We start from the raw sequence: 15226 nt of genomic DNA on the forward strand, positions 1-15226 counted from the left end.
AACTCAAAATACATGAATTTGACACAATATATTTTGAATGACTAAAATATAGCTATCTATTTTATCTTTGTGCAAGTCAGAAATTGTTATATACAGTGTTAAGAAGTCAATTTAAAGCAGGTTTTTCAATAAAGAAAAAGAAAAGATGCTTCATTTGAGGTAAAAATAACTGAATAGCAAGAGGAAAGGCTCTCAAAGGAGAAGGTGCAAAGGCTTTTTGGTCTTACTCAATAATAGGATCAAAAGAAATGATGAAGCATTTTTCTGAATACTTACGTCAGGTTTTTTTATTGTTTCATTATTCATCGTCCCTGTGTAGAAAGTAGCAGGAAAATAGCTACATCCAGATTTTCCAAAGGAACCCAACAGGAATTCAGTACTTTGTTCACACTTGTTTGGAAATTAAAGGACTCTACGTTTCTTCATATACATTGGCATAAATAGAGTAGTTGATCCCAGGTCAGCATGTCAGTGTGCTAACTAATCTGCAGGTATAGAAGGAACGTATATCGGACTTTGGGAGTCTGGAAGCTGAATCTGGTCTGAGGCTTTGTGGTTGTTGGAGCTCTTTTGAGAATATGCCATTTATCCCAGAGCTGGTTCTCAGAAACGGTTTCCAAACATTTTCAGATTGTGTGTGCAAAAACCTTTGGAAATGCCTGTAACTTTTTCTTCAGAAATGTATTGATTTCTCTCTTATTATTCTTCAGTTCCCCACCCCGTGCAGGCTGCCAGGTAGGACATCCTCACACACCTCTGGTACTGCACCAGGAACTGCTGGCTCGTGTGCCAGCAGGTTTCTGGGAACAGCCAGTACTGTAGTGCCCCTTCTCCCTTTGTGGCTTTAAGAGCCATTAAGTGGACTTCAAGAGACACTAAGTAGACTTGTGTGTCTAATTTGGAATAAGTACGAAGGGTAGTATTTTTACATTTGCTGGCATGTTTGACAGTCATCTACATCTGCGTTTCACTCTTCTCCACTTCTAGCTCATGCAAACCCAGTCATTTTCAAGTTCCAAGGACACTATGCTGTGCCTGCGTCAGAAAACAGTTTATACAAGTGGATGAACTGTGTTCATACCTGATTCCTAAGTGTGAATAATGACTTCTAATTCAGTGCCTTTTTTTTTTTAGTTTTGCTTCTTGTTTTGTTACAGGATAATAATTACTCATGAGAGTTAAACAAAACTGCACATACCTATTTGAAATGGTACTGCTGGTGTCCTGATGGTATTTAACAGTATGCAATAAATCTGATAAAACAGAAGTGCAGTCTTTATGTATTTAAGAAGAAAAAAGTGTAATCTCTGCCTGCTGTCATATAAACTAAGCAATTTACTAGCATTTATATCCAGTTTTATTTTTCTGTAGAATCTGTTAATGAACTTCAAGATGCAGATCCCGTCACCCATTTAAAATGTGTCTATGATGAGTTAAATACCTGGTAATACAGCTCTCCTACTGCAAAATATCTAAAGATTATTAGAGCTGGAATTCTTATTTTCTTCAACTATCTCATCTGTCATCATGAACAATAAGCTTTTACCTTTACCCTTAGCTAACTTAAGGCAAGCTACATTCTTGTCTTGGCTCTTCTTCACTATGGGAGTGCCCTGCTTGCACATTCTAGTACTTTGCGGGATAGAGATTTTAACCGTGAATCAGAAATTGTATAGTAGGTGTAAGACATGAAATAAAATCGATACATTTTTCTGAGGCATGTCACTGGTTAAGTGACAAAAAATATTCTGATAGTCACTGAAAAAGAAAAGTCAAAGGTACATTTGAACCTGTCAGTTCAACACATTCCTGTTATCCCTTTAGGGGATATCATACAACTTGACACCAACATTTAAGCTTTGAAAATTATGAGCTCATCTATTTCAAATGGGATGTCACATGTTCCCAAGCCTTTGCCATTACTTATAATGGAAGACAGGATGATCACTTTTGTCACATATTGATAGTGAATAAGATCTTTCTTTTTTCTTTTCTTTTTTTCTTGTTTCAGAATGAAGAACAAATTTTGGTATTTTGAATTTGGCACTTCGGAAACTTTCTCAGCCACCTGTAAGAAGCTGCATGAATCTGTAGAAATAGAAGTAAGAAACTAATTGTTGCCTTTCTCCTTGAAATGTCACTAGTTTGGCTGAAATGCAGGGAGCAAGGGTGCAGAGTGCCTGAATCCAACAAGGCAAAGCAGTGCACATCCTTTCGACCCCATATTCCAAAATATTATTTTTATCGTGTCTATTTGTAGTGTAGCCCTGCACACTGGAACAAAGTTCAGTTTGATGATTAGTGAAGTCTTAATACAGTAGACGAGGTCAAGAGGTGAAGTATAACATTAGAAATCAATAGGGAGTGTGGCTAGGTCAGATGGAAAAATGAAAGACTGTCAGAGGGAGTGAGAGCTGCTGCAGGATTAAAATTTAAAAAAATCTTATTATTTCTAGGTCCCAAGTTTTTATAACCTTTAAAACTCAATTCCCTAAAATTGTACTTACTTTCCTGAATAAAGGTTAAAGAATATATATTTTTTTGAATCATTCCCCTTCATTAAATAGCTTTTCTCTCTGTACAAGGGGTCATCTTTCCATTATACATTGACTGAAAGACACAGGATAGTTACAGACAAAATAGGAATTTAAAATAATGTGCCACTGCTACTTTGATGGTTGATAGAATAAGCGGCTACATTACATAAACTGTTTGGGGGGCTGATATTTATAAATAAGTAAATGAAAAATGTGAAATGAGTGAAGGTACAAACCTGAGAATTTAAGTTAAATAATGAAATCATTTCTCAAGAGGATTATGGTGCTTTTCCTTTCCAATAGTAATGAAAAACTGCACATGTTAATGGAGTATTTGTATAGTAGCATGAGGCACTCAGAGAAGTACAGTGAGAGCTATGAGAGTCTGGTAGAAGCCTCCTGAAAGGCGAAGTCTGAAATGATCTGAAGGGACCATGGATCTGGTAGTAGAACAGTAACAAAGAATACTGAGACTGAAACTGTAAGACCTGTGGTGCCAGACTTGCCTGTTATGCTGTTATGTTTCTTTTTAAAGTGGAAACATGCTCCCCACATTAGAGTAAAAAATTAAAAAAAAAAAAAAAAACCAAACAAAAACCTTGGGAAAAACAAATCGAACAAAACATCTCTTGCTTCCCAAGACAGTGCTTCACACATTTGGGTTTATGTACATGTAGCCTGAAAAATATTTGATTAGTTATTGGAAGAAATGCTTACCTGATTTGATTTGATTTGAATATACTGCAAGTTAAATGTACCTTTTGATTAAATACAAATTGAAGAGCAGGCTTTCCCAAGAAAATATTTTTATCCGGCAAAAATCTTACATAGCCTATAAGATGTGATCATCTTAAACCATCTAATTGTAACCATTGAAAGGGTGATGAAACGTTAACATCCCAAAGCAAACAAGTATGCATACAAGTTTGTGATGCTGCTGATACCAGTTGTATAACTATTACCAATTCATATCGATAACACTATTATTACCAATGAAGTATTACATTGCTAGTATATGAGACATGTTTGTCAATATCCACTTCATCTATCCTGGTCATTATCATTAGTCCTACAATTAGGAACAAAAATCTTAGGGGAAATAGTTTCCAAAATGTTTACACAAGAAGTGTTAGGAGGTAGTTATTTACAGATTTATTTACAATGAGTAAATTACATTTAAATGAACAATGCTTACCAGTATGCTTGTATCTAATGTTTCTTGTTTTTATGTTATAAACACTTGGGAGTAGCACTGTTTTCATCTGATTTTTAACCTGCTGCCCCTTGCTTGGGGATGTTGCTGTAAATGAGAGCTTAGTGTATGATACCACATTTCGCTCCGAATAAAATGCACAAAGAATGCATTTGCTCTACAGCCAAATTTTGAATGAACAAAGCCCATGAAGATTAAGGATCTGTATCTCTGAGCTGGGAGACCGCAATCAAACGTCCTGTGGGCAAACCCTGCATTTGATTTCTAACCTAATTAAGCTTGGCTTTCCTGATACACATTCATCTCTCATGTTCTGTATAATTTCTTCTGTGTGAGATGCAGAACAAAGTTTGGACACTAAATTCTTATGTTATCCAGAGTAAGATGTGTGTTTATTTCCAAACTGGGATCCAAGAGGTTGAGCAGAGAAACATAGGTTCTAAAGGGAAAAAAAAACCCAGGGCAAAATTAGGTATTTATTTTTAATAATAATAATGTGTCAGTAAATGAAGCTTAAGACTTTACAGTTTAGAGCACTTATACTTTATTTCCACTTCAGAAAAAAAGAAAGGTGTGTGAAGGGCATTTAATGAGAGGAGGCATAGATGCAGCGTAAGTGGAGGTGGCATGGTCCGTACCTGCAGCGCTGTAAAAGCATTGCTGGACCAGAGGAAACCTACTATACCACCTGGTATTAATGGGTGGGGGAAAGGAGTTTAAACGATCATGTAGTCTTGCATGATACTGCACTTGGTTACACAGCAAAGCCTTGGTCTCAGCTGTTTTCAGGCACGGATATGTTTTCAACTTCGAGATGATCTGAAAATTTTGATCTAATGAATGAAGTGTAAAAGATAATGCCTGAAAAGGGACTGAGGCCAGGAAAGAGGGCAAAAAAGAAATAGAAGCACTACTGTTTATTTCTAATCTAGGTAGGCATGCTCTGCATTTTAAAAGCATGCTTTTATTTTTAGCAGCATAATTGCATTATTTGATACTAAAAAATAAAAAAAAAAGAAAAGGAGCAGAACACATCTGTGTTTTGTTGTTGTAGTGTATGAATGTGTTAGGACAACGCAGAGCTACCTGTAGCGCAAACTTCTTGTCTGTGTATGAACAAAAGAAATCCTCCTTTACTAATTCAGAAAGTTCCTCGTCACTGTGGGATTCTGAGGCCTAGTCAAATAATTGTCTTAGTGTACTACCTGCTGTGTTCAATATTGAATGAAAATGGAAGCCAGACCCTGCGCCATCCTATTTCACAATTCTTCTTTTATTTAAATAATTCCAGTCAGTTTGGGGGACGCCAGACCTTTATAAATTAACAGCAGGGAAATACCAAAGGTGTCAGATTGCATATTTATCATCTTTCTCGTGTAATACTTAAATATGTATTAAGAAGTGACTGACATAAATTAGGCAGATTTCAGAAGCCACAGGCCGTGGCTTGTAGAGGACCCCCTTCTGCTTGACATTTCATCCTTGTCAAAGATCAAATTATTTTAATTTAGGCTGCAAATTATAAGGAATGAAGACTTCTTTGTGGGAATTCCCTGTGGTAATCTGACTTTTGTTGTTACTGCTGCTTGTCAGTGTGCAAAAGATATAATATGCATGCAAATAAGGTTAAAAAATATGTACTATCTAATTATCCAGCCAGTACATTCCACTTGAAGACAGTGGGAGGCCTGACACACAGTATGTGTTTGATTCATTGAGGCCTGCAGGGTATTTACACAAGATTACTTTTAATTATGAAATTAATATCTGTTTATCTAGAATGTATAGCAGTAAGTGAGCATACACATGAGCAGAATTTTTAGTAAAATAAATCATCTTAGTATTTAATACATATAAAATATAGGGGGGAACCACGAATTTGCTTCCAAAATAACAGTGAAGACCCATGCCTTTTTTCTTGTAAGAAAAGTGTGATTAAAAAGTTGCATTTTCAATTACAGTAGTTGCCACAACTGCCAACTCACTTCCAGATATGTCTTTTGACTCTAAAGGTTTTCCTATATGAATATAATCCACAGGTTTAAAATTTAATTCTTGAAGAGCAAATATGAAATGGAAACCTTAATGCTGAAATTGTTCTCTCTCCAGATTTACACTCTTCTTAGAAGAATTAAGAAGATGCAGAGTATGCATTATAATACAGTTCTGTTTTGTGATCTCAGAAAGTTTCAGGGTAAACAAATAATTATGCGCGGTTATTTTTGAGTTGTACTTTCCTTTTCTTCTACAAAGCTGTGATAAAGGTTTAGGCAGAGAGGAAAAAGTGCCAGTGACCCACAGAGCAGCAAGCTGCAAGATGTCAGTGGACTATTACTGAAGCATGGTTAATTATTTTTCCAGTTTTCTTCCTGATTATTGTATATTGGAATTACAAAATAAGACCCTTAATCAGTTTTAAATGCATGACTGGACCCCCTACTGGCTTGCAGAACATTGCAGGAGTAGGATCTAATGTTTTAAAAATATGCTGCTATACGGTGTAAGGTGCGTGCGACTTGCCAGGATATCTATATACTCTAGCTATGTTGTGAGGCATGAAGCTAATCTACCTCTAGCCAAGGTACAAGTACATAAATCCTGGGAACTTTGACTTGTTCAGTGAATTAATAAGTAGAACTGGATGCTTTGCCTTACACCTGCAGGTTCAACCGCAGTTATCTGAAGTTGGGTCTTTTTTTCTTCTGTGGAGGTTCTTCAGTATTTTGCTGTGTTTTATATGGGTTAGGAGATTCCCCTGATCCTAAAACAATGTGGGTGGAGAGGAGGACTTAGCCTGAGTAAATTATAGTCTATGAAGGCTAGGTGTGTCCTATCAATCTAGGTACATCTCATCCAATGTGTGCCAGGTGAACTGTGTTTGCAAATGTTGTAGGCTTTTGTCACCTGAGAAGATGCTGCAGTTTGTCACTGAACAAACAGGCTGATAAGTTAAGGTCCCTGAACCATTCTTCTGGAAGTGAAAATTATGGTCCCTTTATAAGATATAATTTGAAGCCAAATTTAGCAAAGGAATGTACACCTATAAAATGCCTCAGTGTCCTGTGTTGCTGTAGGAAGCAGGAGAAATACACACTAGTGACACGAGGTGCCCTACAGTAATGATTCCATCACTGAAGGGACTGTCCCACAGAGTAAGATTTCTTCTGTGTCTCCAGTAAGTCTTGGAAGGCTTTTAGAGCACTGATACCTCTTCTTTAGCTCCATATCCCGTGTTTTCCTTTGGCAATGCTGCATATTTCAGAGAACGGGCTCATGGAAGTTCTGGGATAAGAAGTGCTGTACCTGCATCTGCATTTTGCTGTACCCAGTTTTACTAATCTTACCTCTCAGTAGGAGTTTTTAGTCAGGCATAGCCCTACGCTAATGTGCCAGTTGTGCCTTTGGATTGAAGCTAATAGCGGTGTGGTGTTCTGTGCTCTCGGGGCCTGCTTAGACCCTTTTCCATGAAGCTGTGTATGCTCTGTATGCAGGGACTTTTATATTCGGTTTCATGTGGAAGGGACTCAGGTGTTACAATGACAAGTATCATTGCAAAATCGTAATACAGACAATTTAGCTGGAATAGGCAACAAAAAAACTCCAGTTATTGCTATAGAAATTTTTGTAGTATAAACTTTTTTCTGCTAATAGCTGTAGTGAAGCTACAAACATATTTCACTTCAGTTGATGAATAGGTATCAGATAACAAGACTCCACCAAATGGTCCCACACTTAAGCAATCAAGAGCTGAATAGGAATCATGTTTTGCCTTCTGAATGAGGATCTGTTCCTATCTCGTATCTCCTTTCCAGATATAAGTATATATCTTAGGTGTAAACATTGAATAAACCATTAACAGTGTTAAGAATGATGAATTGTTGAAGAAAAATATCTGATAGGTAGAGCATTCTGATTTTTCTTTCTCTTTTACTGCTTTCTCTTTCTCTTTTTTTGTTTTTTTTTTTTTTTTTTCCTTTCCTTTTTTCTCCTTGCTAATCAGTGTGATGGAATTCAGCTAGACTTAACCAATATTTCTCTGGAAGGAATTGCCATTCTGAACATCCCAAGCATGCATGGTGGATCGAATCTTTGGGGAGAGACAAAGAAAAGACGTAGCCACCGTCGGACAGAAAAGAAGAGGTCAGATAAGAGAACCACTGTCACAGATGCCAAGGAATTGAAGTTTGTATGCCAAGGTAAGTTTACAGATTAATATAGGCTATCTGGCTACATACAGCCAACTCAGTTGTATAGTTGCCCTTGTATTGCCTCTTGTCAAGAAAAAGGATAGACAGTTCTTAGCTATTTCTTTACTTGTGCATTTAGCTTTTCTGATGGGAAGCACTGGAGGAAAGGCATAAACAAAGATGTGCTGACAGTTACAGTCCATATACTTGAAAACCTGCCTTGGATGTTACCTGTTAAGCAGACTAAGCACACCATGTGGCACTGTTTGCTACCGCAATATTCAGTCTAGAAGTACCTGGAGTTTTTGGAGTCGGAAAATGCTTACTGAGCATTTATAATGCTTCTTAATGTCAGTGTGCATAAAACTTGGGGATAATCATGCCCTGTTTCTGACAAACCTTGGCCTGAGGCTGTGGAAAACTACTTCAGAGTAACAAGAGCAAGCTGTCTATACATTTTACGTTACTGTGCTGTGATGCTGTATACAATCCTTGAATGCGTATGCTGTATCTTGCTTGCATGGGTGTGATCCATCCTTTCAGGGCTTATATACTTTCCTGGTGATTAGGAGCATTTGCTCCATAAATTTTAACAATTTTTTACAAAACCTATAGTAAATAGTAGTATCTATTCAACTTTGTAGAATCTGAATACTATGCATTGTAACACATCACTGCGTATCACAAGTTCTAGTGATTATAAAACATCATTCTGTTCACACCAAGGGATGAACAGACCAGACTTTGAAAACTTTTTTTTTTCTTTTTATCCTATGGAAGAGAGTATCTCCTGCTTCAGAGTATCTTCCTGCTTCTCCTCATTCAGACTGAATAAAGATCAGGACTTTAACTGTCTGATGTTATTGTGATCCTTTTGATTATCCTATTTTTTATATTTCATCAGCAGTAATTTTTAAGTCACTGGTTATATCTGAGTTAATTAATATATGTTGTAGTTTTAATCCATCTGACTTACCTGGTTGACAGAAGTTTAAGACTAAAGTAGTTTTCTATGGCTTGGAGGTTGCAATTGGCACTAGGACTCAAAATTTCTGTATGTTTTAGCAATTTGACATATGTTCTCAGTATCTCAAAGTAACTTACCAATACACTCTGCCAGCTGAAGTCTTACCAACTGCTAAGCTTCTGCGTACGCTATAATTTCTATATTATGTTCAAGAGATGGAGGCAGGCTACTAGGTAATGGACTCACCAAAATTTTTCCTTTTGTGTAGCTTCTGAACATAGGGAGACGGGAAATTTCACCTTCTTGATAGTAGTGAAACAAGATGTTATAACCTCTTTAATTATTTAAGTTATGTATGTATTTGATACTTAGGTAACAGTGATTTCAAACTACTGACTATTTTTGGTGCATTAGAAGGGCATTGTTACACTCCATTTCCATTTTCCTGGACAGGAAAAAGTAAAATAATAATAAAAATATTAAAGACTGAATGGAAGATCCTACATTATCTGTCGAAGTGTTCATAATGCAAACAGTAAGCACCTTACTTTAGAAAAACTGGTCTCATGACTTAGTTTCTGATCAGTTTATATACACTGTGGATGGAAGTAGCTTCAGCCAAAAGGCAACTTCAAAGCAGAGATTGACTTCTCAATATCATAAGCTAGAGCGCCTCTATCTCGTCACTGAGTACATGGATAGTATTATTGGTTGCATCGACAGTAGCATTTTAGTGCTTAACAGGAGTAGGCTTCTTGGATTTCCCAGTTGTCCATGTTTATTACATTCCAGTTTGCAACACTGAGCAGTCTTGGGCATGCAAACTGGATTCCTTTTAAATGGGGGGGTGGGGGGTGGGCACATGCTCTGACTGCAAATGGGTGTTCAGTCCATGGAACCAGGTTAAAACAACTCAAAGTAAAACTCCAAAATAAATATGGTGTGAACATTTGAGAACCAACTGATTTGCTCTGTGGATCCACTCCTATTTTATGCTGCAAAGAATAGTCACTTAATTCTGCTAGCTAAGATAGGTTCTCAGATTGGAGTGTGCTTCTTCATCTCAGTATTCAAGATTATTGCTGAATAATGGAATTCAATCAATTTTATGTCTAGGCTTCTCAAATAGTTTTGATAAATCTAAATCTACCCACTGTGGAAATAAGTGACTGCCTGTCACTTCTAAAGCACTATGATTCCTTCACTAGTTTTGTACAAGCAAATCGAAGAGCACAATATTGTCTAGCTGATTGTTTTCTTAGGGACATTTGGATTGTACTTTTTAGTTTGAAGAAAACATTTTACAAAATGTTAATGCCTTGTGCAGAAATAGGTATTGCTGTATTGAGAACCATGGTAAATACATGCCTGCTTGTTAACTTCTGCTTGTTATTCTGCATAAATATCCTTTCAGTTCGTTTTATGTCCAAATAAAGCATCTAATCACTTGACAACTAAACATTGCATTTTCTAGGAGACAGTAATCAAACATCCTCATGTTTTCATATCGATATATGTATCAGGTTTTGGCGTTAGGTTTTGTGTGGTTTGGTGTTTTTTTTTTTTAATCTACTCTTATATGGGACTTCTGAGTGGCACGCACATTTAGTTTTAGTCTTTTTCAATTGTGGTTTTTTAAACTGTATATCAATCTGTATTCTTGTCGTCTCTCTGCTTTTACGGTTTTATAATTGACCCTAAATACATGAATTGAAGTTTAGTATTCAAAGTCTGAGCCCTTAAATGGGATACTTGCATGGACTAATGAAAGCTGTCTCCTCACTCTGGGTAGTTTGTTGCCCTCGCGCATGTTGTGTCGCTCCTCTCGGAACAGCTCCCGGAGGACTTTGAGAACTTTCAAAGAAGAAGAAACCTCTGTGAGGTCCTGCTGCTGTTCTCCCCCTGCTCTTGTGTGTATCACCTAACACAAGCCATATACGTGCAACACAATCATCACTGCAGGAAAAAGCGTCAAAGTTCTGCCAAATCTTTTTTCTTTCTTATATATCTGTACAATTCAGGGAAGGTGTATTCCTCTGAGCCTACTCCCCTCTTTTTTCCCCTATTTGCTGTTGTCACCTGTTGATGCAAAAAGGCTTGTATTTTCTCTGCCCTTCCCATTATCCACCTCTGCATACTCAATAGCCAGACCACAGTTTGGACTTTAAGTAATCAAATGGACACCTGCTTGGAAAACAATCTGATTATATGCACATAGTCTGAAAAACAAAATATTGAAATGTAGCAATTTAAAATGTGCACTATTTAAATACATTCTCTGCTTACCTCATTAGGAGCTGTGCATGTACACTAAAGAGCAAAATTTGGCACTGATAGCATATAGGTATCTGTGTGTCTGTGTGTACCTCATATTTCTATCTAACTAGTAACTGGCTTTGATATTTTCGTATAAAACATATGTGAAAATATATTTGTCTGATTAACTTATAACTCGTTGGAAAGAAAACCTTATTTAGCTGTAATGTACCGAATATTATCCTATTCTTTGTTAAGGGAAAAAAATACTACACTTTTTGTTTCAGCTCCTGTGCAGAAGTACAGAGGGTCTTTCAACAAGCGTTATTAGGGTAAAAATCAGATATTTTTTTTTCTAATTTAATTTCATTTTAATTTCTAATTTTTCATTATCATTTCTATTGTACAAAATCAATGCATTAGGAAAAAATATAACTACAAATATATGTCACAATTCATGAAAGTCGATGATTTAATTAGTATTTTGACTTTATGAATCTGATACTTGCAATGTTTCCATTTGTTGTTTTGTTTTAAAATCTTCTAGTATGTACATATCTATGATATATCTATCCACAATCAATTTTTTTCTAAGTACAGATTTTAGATGTAACTGTGAACTATCCTTGAACATTATTTGGACAGGATTTTTGTTTGGATACTGATAAATGCCAAAAATCAGTGCTTTAAAAAGATGAACATACTGCATAGAAACTAAAGTATGAGTTGAGAAACATAAATGTAAATAACTGAGCTACTTGTTGTTTGGAAATTACATCCAAAACATAAGTTGAATCATGACAACATATCTTACGTGAAATATATACCACTTATGTTAAGTGTTAAACAGCAAAATTTTCTTCCTCACAGAGATACTAAGTAAATTTTTCAAACCTCCTGTGACAAAAAGGAAATAATTCTTTAGAAAATCTCTCTAGTAAACTTTATGCTGAGCAGAGTAGGATTCCTTTGGGGTGGATGTTGTTATGCTTTGATTTGCTTTCATTGCTGAAGTTCAGTTAGAGCCTTGTCCTGAAATGGAATCTCTTTTAAAGTTTAAAGTCTCTTAAGACGTTATTGCAAACATATACGTAGCTTGTTTTTGCACAAATAGTTCCAGTCACCTCAGCGGACTCATTCCCGAAGACAGTATCTATGAACTGTTAATGGGTGAAACCTTTAGACTGTAAATATTTCAGTGCAATACTTTCTTCCTATTTATTTTTTACATCACCAGCCACACTGATACTTAACCAAGGATTTATCAAGTTGATCTGCGCAGCTTGTTAAGAGAGCTGCAGTGCACTATTACTCAGCAACATGCCAGACTACTAGACTAATTCAAGACAATGTGCATTCATGTCACAGCACCTAGGCATAAACCAAGCTTACCAATATGATTCAATAACTCCATGTGGAAATCTCTGATAATAACTGCATTATGACTTTCTGAATGGAAATGCAGAAGTTTTGGGAATAGAATAATGTGTATACAGACAGTTTGCTACAGTTAAAAGTAGGGGACATGCAGAGATGGTGAAGGCCTTAAAACACTTCAAAATATCTATACATAGTAAGAGAGGAGAAAAAAACTTTCTTATTAGGTGTCAAATTCCACTCTACAGGGGAGGGGGAGAATCTCATCCCAAGCTTCCCTATAGCCAGGGGATTCCTGACAAGAGTTCTCTAAACAACTTATAAACTTTGTGGGCTAGCAGACTAATTTAATTTATGGAGGTCTTTCATAAACTACGCTCTGGCCAGGTGACTTCTCCTTGCTGTTTATAATTCTCTAAATTTAAATTTTGACACATTATGAATTTTGAGATGTCTAAATATGAATTAATTTCATAAGTTGAAAAAGTTAGAAACTGTGGTCTATATACACAGTGCATATACTATATACACTGAATATACACAGTGTATATTCAGTATTGGTACACTTTAGATTATTTATGACATGATACAAGGCACGTTTAATGAACTCTCTATAACAATTTTTTATTAAATCCTATGGGTAATGTAATGGCTAGATAAGGTAATCACCCTTATTTTGTGTCTTGTTTAGACAGTTTTGGGCAACATAGCCATTAACATATTACCACAGAGAAAAATAACTAATTATAGCTATTTCATAGCTCGTCTATGTTAAGACATTCAATTTATAGAAACAATGTTGTTTAGACAGAGTATCTAAGTAAAATAATTTAATAACTAGGTATTTTTGTGCACATACATATATAGTTTGATGACAGCAAATAGTAGTGATATAATCAAGTTCTACCAATTTTAGTAATCAGTGTGGTAGGTTATTTGTCTTACTTCAGAGAAAGAAAGAAAGAAAGAAAAAGGTAAATTAAGTTGATCACAATATCTGTTTAAGAACTTCAGGCAATACATTTGGTATTCAGAATTCAAGGAGGCAGAAATATGTCTAACTAATGAAAATCAGTGACTAAATCAGTTAAATGTTAAAGGAAATAATAATTACACACTGTTCTGAGCTAGGCTCACACTCACTAGACTAGATAACAGGGATGTGTAAACACCTTCTTGCATTTGAGATAGCTTTCAAACCATTTATGGTCCTTTTTCAGGAAGTCTCTACACAAACTGAGGTATATGTCTCTATCCAAAACAAAGATACAAGCAGGGCATATATGTTGGAAATACCTTGCTGGGTAATATTCATAAAGGTTTTTATTTCTGTGAAAAATAACAGAAAAAGAACAGTGAACCTGAGAAAAGAGGAAGCACCGAACACAGAAATAGAAAATCTGTTCATGCATTTCTTAGAAAAAGTGAAGAGAAAGACAGCTTTCTCAGCCAAAGTCTGACGATAAAACTGTTAGATAAGCAAAGAGACTGCCTTCTGTTCAAGTCTTCCTACATTTAAGGAGAAAGATCTTTTGTCTGTAATGGTAAGGAAGAAGCATGAAGAATGAAAATCTAACACTGGTGTTCTTTTCCTAATGAAAACAACCCAAGAAGACCTGCAACTTGTCTAACACACAGATCAGAAAAAAGAAGAAACCAAGTTTCCTTAATAAGTAGTAAAATAAGTTAAATTTAAAAGGGTTATGGCAGATAGTGTGTCTCAGTTCCCAAAAAAGGTAAAAAGGAAGGAGGATCCATATGCGTCCTTGTCTGCCTATTTAAATAGGACTAAACATTGATGATATATGTATAGGGTCAAAGCATTAAGTGTATAAAGTTCAGGAGAAGAGTCCAGTATTATTTCTATGTAAACTACTATAAAACCCATGTGGAACTTATGTCTAGGGTGTAAATTTAGGAAACATACACATGATGAGTTATAGTGTTACATGAATCTAAAATGCTTTGAATGTTTGGCTCACAAATACACTTCATTTAGTTATATACCTGAATTTCTTTACTTGGAAAATAACACAAAATTATCCTTCTATGAAATTTTCATTTCTTTCCTAAATTTTGTTTAATTACTCTGAAAATAGCAGCATTTTTCATGGGTTTGGGCACTTTATTTTCTGTCCTTGATTGAAACTAGGAAGGCAGAGAAACCCCTGAATAAATAGCAAAGTTAACCCTTCTAATCCGGATACTTCTTCAAAGTTTAAACATTAGAAAAAAAAAAAATCCTAAATTTATTCAGGCAATTATTTTTTTTCCTGTCTATGCATGCACCATATTCTAAACATCTTAAAGCATAAATTGAAGCTTTAACCTAAACTTCACATATTTCTGTGTAGAATTTCTTGTTACAGTTATGCGAGTGTGTGTTGTTCACAGTAAACCAAATTCTTGTGAGGACTGTCAAAGTTAGGTTAAATTTAGTGTCTAAAATCAACCCTTATAGCCGGTAGATAGAGTCACCTCAAGAAAAGTGTTTGTCCCATGCTCAAATAAGGGTCTAAGCTAGGCAGAATAAAATGCTCACTGGAGGTGACTCTGCCTCCATTTATTGTAAGTGGAGCCTAAGTAATAGGCCGGGTTAGACACCTCACTTCCAGCTGACTAGGTGGTGAGATGAATTTCTGTATGGGCTGCATGAGGCAACAGCTCATTAAATACTTGAAGAGTCCTT

General features: G+C 35.9%; 1 protein-coding gene across 1 annotated transcript in view; it reads left to right on the forward strand.

The window, feature by feature from the left end:
* Positions 1–15226, forward strand: part of DGKB (diacylglycerol kinase, beta 90kDa) — a 329129-nt gene that overhangs the window by 244417 nt on the left and 69486 nt on the right. Inside the window, exons 22-23 of the mRNA XM_009326094.1 lie at positions 2012–2102; positions 7751–7946. Of these exons, the coding sequence (XP_009324369.1) occupies positions 2012–2102; positions 7751–7946 (287 nt within the window). The remainder of the gene's footprint in view (positions 1–2011; positions 2103–7750; positions 7947–15226) is intronic.

Source organism: Pygoscelis adeliae, unplaced genomic scaffold (assembly GCF_000699105.1).
Source record: "Pygoscelis adeliae isolate BGI_AS28 unplaced genomic scaffold, ASM69910v1 Scaffold15, whole genome shotgun sequence".
In the NCBI taxonomy this organism is placed as follows: Eukaryota; Metazoa; Chordata; class Aves; order Sphenisciformes; family Spheniscidae; genus Pygoscelis; species Pygoscelis adeliae.